Source organism: Ylistrum balloti, unplaced genomic scaffold, assembly GCF_031769215.1.
Source record: "Ylistrum balloti isolate Yb309-2 unplaced genomic scaffold, AGI_CSIRO_Ybal_v1 Utg369850, whole genome shotgun sequence".
Classification (NCBI taxonomy): Eukaryota; Metazoa; Mollusca; class Bivalvia; order Pectinida; family Pectinidae; genus Ylistrum; species Ylistrum balloti.
In genome coordinates this window covers 4,583,987-4,592,258 of record NW_026782003.1, presented here as the reverse complement: position 1 = coordinate 4,592,258, position 8,272 = coordinate 4,583,987, and the positions used below count along the sequence as shown (strand labels likewise).

General features: G+C 35.2%; 1 protein-coding gene across 1 annotated transcript; it reads right to left on the bottom strand.

Moving 5' to 3' along the window:
* Positions 1 to 3,341: 3,341 nt before the first annotated feature.
* LOC132545546 (uncharacterized) lies at positions 3,342 to 5,282 on the bottom strand. The gene has a single exon (XM_060209231.1). It carries the CDS (start codon positions 5,280 to 5,282, stop codon positions 3,342 to 3,344), a length of 1,941 nt encoding a protein of 646 aa, XP_060065214.1.
* Positions 5,283 to 8,272: the final 2,990 nt, after the last annotated feature.

Genomic DNA, 8,272 nt, shown 5'->3' with positions numbered 1-8,272 from the left:
TACACAGCTTAGGGAGCAGATGTGCCAGTTCACGGTTTTGTCAGCGACTGTTATTACATATTATTGCCAAATGTAACAAACAACCTCGAGTATTTAAGAGAGGGAGGGTGAATAAAGATTTTGCAAGCTGAAATGATCGATCGATGAAGCGATCCACGTTGAACACATATCTGGAAAGTTACAAACGTTTACCTCAACAACACACGCCTCGCAATCAACTGATGGTCTCAAACAGCAAACATCTGGCAATCCATTGATGACCCTAACAGCAAACGGCTATCATTTTAATGATACAATATTATTGGTCTATTAATTCATTGATGACCTAAAACAGCACGAGTCTCTCATGTCTAATAATCCATTGTTGATGTAAAACAGAAACCCTCTTTATACTCATTGATTCATTCAACTCAAGGAGTTTGCTAATTCCTAACACACGAAACACGTGTCTAGCACATATCATTGTGTTACTGTTGACACATTGTATTCACGTAATACAGGTCTAAATGTTATATTATGTAATGGTTCGTTTTGTAGTCTCTACAACCCAACCATGAACAACCTAAGTTCAGAGGAATACTCGCGGTTTCATCCTCTGCTTTCACCCTAAATGTAATATAGTATAGATGTAATATTACATTTATACGAAAACGTCAAAATTCAAATGAGAAATATCACTGAAATTTCTTTCATAGTTTTCATTTGATATTTGCTGTAATAGTGAAATGTGCAACATTATCAACAACAATCAAGAGATTAAGTATATTCCCTTTACGATATAAAGAGTATTTTCGATCAATTCTTATTTTCCTTAATACCCGGGTATGTGCGTGATTCGTTCCCTAGAATCATTGAAGACTCATAGAACAAGATCAACCATTTATGCAATGGAATCTAGTTTGGTATAGTATTAAACTTGTCTTGAAATTTGAAATTCCATGAATTTTGTGTGATTTAGATTGTTGGACAGTGAGCTCACATTCTAACAAATTTAATTTCTTGTAACACAACCAGTAGAAGATTTTGTAGTGCAACCGTTTTCTATGACTGAATGGTCACCTTCATCAGATCGTCAATTCGTTAGTTCTAGTACGTTCCACATTGGTCACTTGTCACGTGAAGGTGACCATGTAGTCATCGAAACGTCACATTCAAATTTTCTAGGTTGTGTTATAATAACATCAATTCTATGGACGTTACCAATTCGAAGAAAAATGCTAAGAAATATCATCAGCTTTTATATTACTGAGTATTTTAATATTCGTTCAGATAGATTTTGATGTAATAGATTGTCCTTATTGGTGTCAATCCTTTTGACCCACAACGCCACCAAAAATTCCTCAGAGACGAAAAAGTTGTTAACCAGACGTTTACGGAACTCAACGTGGAGAGTGTCTATATTTTATGATAAAAAACAAATCAAACAGAAAGTACTAAACTTGTTGCATGAGCCTCGGAACAACGTGTAAACTGTATTGTCATGTGATTGGAAGATAAAATGTAGGGGATATTTAAGGAATAACATCAAAAACTGGTTATGCACAGCGCACTTAAAAATATCAAATATATTTGTATCGCCCACATATGACTGAAATAGTTGACTGAGAAATACGGAAGGATCTGCACATGAGATCACAAGGAAGAAAATGAGAACTTATACATACAACTGTACGATCGTTGTGTCAGGCACAGATCGCGCGATCGCCCCCAGTACATTACGCCATACATCCGCACACAGGAACTAGGAGACGCTGGGACTTTGCGTAAAGGCCTCCTTGTCGAAGTAAGGGGTTGTTGGAGTCACATGCAGGCAGCTAAAAACTCTTTGTAATATCATAATAATTGGACGTACCCCGCTGCAACTAGATGCTATTATTAGCAACATACTGTGAAATATTTGTACTAAATTTCAAAAATTAGAGTGATGTCCCTTGTCCTTTGTCAACGTACGAGTTAATCGACCGCGGACTTACATTTTCACAATTTCGTGTATATTGCCGAATGGATCCATGTTGTACAAGTTTGAACATTTGTTAATTTCTTAATCATGTTGCACTGATGGTTAAGATATTACTATTGACGTGCTTAATGACGAGAATCATTCGTCAAATGAACATTTTCCATCATATTCAGGCAGAATCCAAGCGCCATTTTGTAGCAACTTTTATGAACAACTCCAGGAATCTATGGGCATTGCTTTGGTTGGTCGACCAATCAGCTTGAACATTGGTGGGAAATAAGGTTAATTATATGCAAAGCTGTCGGCAATGCTTTTTCCTATGGCCAATGAAAATAAATACCGTCTTTTTAATATTCATTGCGATGCCCAATACTGCCGGTGTCGACATAAATTAAGCCCAATTTTTTCTGAGTTATAATCAATTCGGAATGCCTCAAGATTCTACCTTATAATGTAGGGTCACAAGCATACAGAATTCCTCTTGGTTATACAATGTAGCTAACAAAACGAGATGATAAAGTAACAAACTTCGCTCAAATATTTATATATTTTATTTAACAAACATAAAAATACATGTCTGCCTTGACAATGATTAAATGAAATTTACATGAGCAATTTATATAAAAAAAATGATCACACTTTTTGGTTTCTTGTCACTGCATATATAGTAAATAGGGAATTAACGGTAGTTTTGTATATGTGTAATAGCAATCGTATTGAAATACATATACATGCACATTTGTATACATGGCATGAATCAATCAAATTCATTAATTCAACTGATTCGCAACAGATGAGCTTAACACATGCTCTAGAAGTTATATTGGTACCATGGTTAGAAAAAAACTTATTAATTCAAAATTAATCAATTTGAAAGAAACTTTTGATATTTAAGGTAAATGTTGGAAAGTTTTTTTTACAGTAATACAATAAAGAAAACAAATAAATGAAGAACCGACGATCATCCAAAGAATGACTTGTATTTGTATCCAAACTCCTGCAGTTTTTTTTCTAAATAGTCACAACAAATTGAATTGAACATTAAATGTCTCTTATACAATAGAATCTAAATTTTTGATGAATGAAATCAGGCTCTCATATTATAGTTCATTTCAGAATGAATGTACTCATTACTGCAAAACATTCTCTTTGTTAGGGCATTTAGTTTTCCTATGTGCAGAACCACATATGCTACATGTATAGGATTTAACTTTCAGTCTTTTGTGTTTTTCTAGTTCAAAGATTCTGTTTTGCTTTTCCATTATTTGTTTCAATGCTGCATTACCTTTATGGTTTGAACTACGGAAATATTGTTTTGTGACAACATCATTGGCTTTCTCTAAACCCTGCTGGGTAAACTGTGATATTCCTCCATGCATCTCTATGAGCTCTGGGACGTGGTACCTGAGTAAGTGAATGTATGGTGTAATGTCCCTGCACTGGTAAGCCAACACAAAGAACACCAAGCATCAACTTTTTCTACAAGTTCATTCACATCACACCTAGACTTGAGCATGGTGTTAATAACACTGAATTGATTCCAAACCTCCTGAATCTGAGAAGATCTTTCTTCACTCAATCCAAGGTCTTTGATTTGTAACTTGCCTAAGACAATTTCTTTATCTGGACCCTGTAAATCTGTATACTCAAACTCTTTGTTTTTATTGATAAAAAACACAAACTTAACTCCGATATTTTGTAGTACATTTTCAAATTGTGGTATGCATTTCAACTTTGTTTTATCAAGTACACCTGCGCTTAAACTTCTTTGGGATGAAATATTGTCTACAGTTCTTAACTCGGTGATCAGCAATGCCAAAAGCTTATCCATAATTCTCAAAAAAAGATGAAGTATGTCAACAACAACATCACAAAGAGGTATTTCTGGGAAAAGCAGGGGATTGACAACTGAAAATGATTGCCGTGGTTTGACCTGTGACCTTTTATGCTGCTTTCCTCGAGATACAAATTGACATGTATATTCTACCCTAGCACCCTTTTCCTTGTCAGTTAAAGACCAACATTTGCTCAAATCACAGCGCTCATTTCTTGAACAATTGCAGTAAATACAATTGTAGTTGGCTTGGATGGAAGACATTCCCAATGCCATTAAAAGAAATTTATAATCTCCTCCAAGATATATTTTCACATGAAAAGATCTTTCTCCAATATCCAGCTTTAAACCTTGAAGATCTCTGACCTCATTTCTCAGATCTGTCAATGCATGTCTTAGCTCATCATATGCCTCTTTAGTTTTTACTATTGCCAAGGGATAATTTCCTTGAACTGATACACACTTCGAATCATTCATCACAGTAAATGTGAAATTGACAAAGTTCATATGTTTTCCAACGCGAGTTCCATCTCCAGATATTTTTATTTTCAGCACATTTTCAGGGGCAAATTCAGGATTGTCTGAAACAATGTCACTGATAACGGCTTCAAGTCTGACCTTCAGAGACTGTTGTACACCTGACCCATCTGGTGTATCTCTTATATCAAACCCAGAGTTTAGATGCAATATATACTGGGAAAGCTTATAACTACGAGGTAGGGAATGGTACAACATGCTTATTTCATGATAAGCATTTCCTGAAATGTTAAAAGAATCAAGAACATATATGAGCATGTTTAGTTCCTCAATCTCATCAACAGATAAAGAGGTAGTGTCATCTTTTACTGATTTGTCAGAATCTACTAGTGTTATGACATTAGGTCTACCGTTGTCCCGCATTACATTCACAGATATGGGTTGGCAATTAAACTCTTTGAGAAATGACAGAGAGGTTTTACACTTTTGGGATTCAAATTTTCTAACTTTACTTTTGTATGATGGTGTACAATCGCTTAATTTTCTCTTCAAACCTACTCTTGGAGTTGATGTTAAATTGCTCTTTTCAGACTCTGACTGCTTTTTCAATTTTTCAATAAGCTTCTCATTTTCTGTGGATAAATATGAAATTGTGTTTTCAAGCTTACTTTTCTCTAACAAAATTTTATCATTCTCAATTGTTTTTTGTTCCAATTTTGCTTGTATTTTATGTCTATCTAACCCAACATTCCAATGGTACATTGCATTTTCCAATTTCTTAATGAACTCTTGGTGCTGCCTTCCACCCTTCTTGTGTTTCTGAATACTTGTGTTCCTTAATCTATCAAGTTCAACTTTCAAAAGATGTCTTTGCTTGTTATTTGCTATAAATGAAATATTCATTTCATCTTCCAACATTTCCTGATATCTTTCCATACATTTTCCTAAAGATTTTCCCCAAAATTCTCCAATTTTCAATACTTTAAAAAGAACTTTCTTTGGAATAAGCATATCTTTTGTATATGGTGAAGGATTTAATCCTTATTGTAACTCCAAATTAAAAGTCTGAACTAAAAAAAAACCTCTAGAGAATGACTGGTATGTCTATAACTTATCAGCATTTAACAAGTCTGGCCACAAAACTTTGTTTCCAGGGCTCACAACAAAAGCAAAACAGAATGTCATTCCTCTGTTTAAGTAGGTTTCCTCTGCATAATCTGGATACAAAATGTATTCTTTCATCGGCTTTCTTTCATGGACCCAAAACCTCACTGTGTCTGTAATGACAAAGAAATTGTCACCTTGCTGATTTATAATCCTGAAGTCCCAACTAACCCCAAGGAACTTTTCCAAAGCATGTCTATTTCTGATGCAGTAAACACGCTTTCCATGGGTCACTTTGTGTAATACTGCCTTTGATATTAACATCCCAACATCCTCTAGACTTTGCTCGTTGATAGGGATCCTTATAACTTTATGGGTGTCTTTCTTTCCACATGAGCACAGCTGGTCTTTAATTTGGATCTGTGAATGGGGAAAAAAGAAATATTTATCTATTTGTGATTCAAAAGAAAAAGTACCATGTACCAAAGGTTATTCAGAATCACCGTGTAAGACTCTCCATAATATTCTCCAAATTTTAAGTATTGTAAAAATCAAATAATAATAAAAAGAAAATTGACAAATTACAGTCCTCCAACGAGCATGAATTTATATGCATATAATGAATTTGTTTAATGTAGGTCAAACATCAAAAGGAGCTCACAGTGACCTACTTCTGACAGATGACGCACGAGCTTGGCAAGGTGAACTCATAACCGAAGACAAGTATGAAGTTCCAGTGACACTTACTATAATATATAGGAGATATAGCCAGGACAAGCCTTTTTATGTAGGTTAAAGGTCAAAACGTAGGTCACAGTAACCTATAATTTGGTACACTTTCAACTCAATTAGACACTTTTATATATTACATTAAAATAGCTTCTCCCTCAGTAGATGTACCTGCAGCTGCTGTAGCAGAAAGCTGTTTATCATACATGTACTTCTGCTCTCCTTAATTGCATCCCACTCTAACCACTCATCAAATTTGTGGGAGTATCCTACAAAAAGAAGAATTAATATCAGTCACATTTTGTATCTGACCCCTCACATGAGATAGATCAATACCGGGTGCAAGTGTTTATATCAGCAGCAATCATTTAAAACAATCAAAATCAAGTACTATAAGAGAGACTACCACTGGACAATATACAGAAATAATCAAATCCTGATTTATAAATATATTTATATAAATTATTTTTCTGATAACAAATATACACCTGGAAGGACACTTTTACTCTGTTACTAGAGCACTAGTTCAAAATTGTTTCAGATTTATGTCATTATGATTACCTATATAGTGGACTCTACTTCGTTGGTCATTTTGCTGTAATATCGTCACTGGATAGTAGATATCGCTTGACTTTGTCTTTATTCCAGATGTTCCAGATCTTGAACTTGTTGCCTTCTCACCTTTACCAAGTTCACTTAAGGGAAAAAAATGAAATCAGTAACACCTTTATTTTAATCACTTACATGAATACACATGTTAAAACAATAGCTATCTTATAATATTAAAGGATGGGGTATTGTTCTGTAACACAGGAACAGAAAAAATGGGCCGCCAGACCCGCTGGCTCAAACCCAGGACCTTCCAAACTACAAAGCGATGCTCAACTTATTGAGCTAACTGGTCACAATTGATCTGCCCAGTCCAGTTTCACTACAGTACTATTTACCTAACACGTTGAATTTTCCATGGAGTTAAAACTTAAACATCTGTCAAGATCTGATGCTTGTTATCAAGCGAAGTTAACTACTTATTAACTTTTAATTATCTACTGATCTGAAAGATCTAATACTTAATATATATCCCCCTCCACACACACACCCTAGCCCACACCGTGGCATGTAACATGTAGGCCTATTATGAATTATAATTAAAAATGAATATCTAACCCCAGCGTCGACCACATATAGATATGTGTGTATTGAAAGGCGAGGCTAGGTCTAAAGTGCTCTACAAGATGTATTATATATAATTACTGCGACATGGGCGTGGATCCCCATGTCAGATCCCTGGACCCAGGTAAAGGTAGGATTTTCAATATATTTTTAGGGGTGGCCATTGGGGTGGTGGTGTCGGCTTGAGGTAATCTTTCATTGTCAGGACTCAGTAGTCCCACAGAAGAGACGTTCCGCAAACAATACCTATTACGGGAAACCTCTCCCTCAGGCCGGGCAGTATTTCCTGGGGTATGTAACTGGCAGTCACTGCATCAATCGGAATAAAAAGGTAAACTTTCAATCGAATGGAGCTGAATTAACAACCGAGTCTAGTGGGAGGGATAAACTGTTAAATAATAACATCATTGATTACAATAAAAACGAAACTTACTTGTAATTACTGACCTGTCGGCCGTCTTTTGTGCAAATTTTAGGATCTCGTCGCAACCCCGCCAGTAACTCCATCTTCTTTTTTCTATTAGGTCACATGATTTAGAACAGGGGCGATAACTCACGCTAAGGACAATTATTTCACGACATGATGTCTATTGACTAAGACCAAAACTTAATTTAACGCCACCCTCAATATGATTTAAAGAAGTTCGAAGGGTTCTGTTCACGTCTTTGTCGTAGACTGCGAGCAAGACACATATAAAACAGGGAATATAGCTTTTCTAAGAACCCTTCCGACTATGCTGATTTGTACTGATAATTTGATAAAAATTGTATTGCCTCAATCGATGTTTTTCGCGACTTTGAAAACTTTTTCAGACTCGTTTTTTTGTGGTTTTTTAAAAACTTTTTACAAGTTATTTTTCCAAACATTTATCTCTTTCCTCCATTAACAATGCGCTTCACAAATTTCATAGATTACAGAATAAAATGGACTTAGACATCAAAGTTCGGAAGTAAAGGACTAAATTGTTTAAGGCTGTCGTTTAACTATTAGTTAG

Coding starts and splice junctions, on each gene's coding strand:
- LOC132545546 (XM_060209231.1), bottom strand. CDS start 5,282: ATGCTTATTCCAAAGAAAGTTCTTTTTAAAGTATTGAAAATTGGAGAA.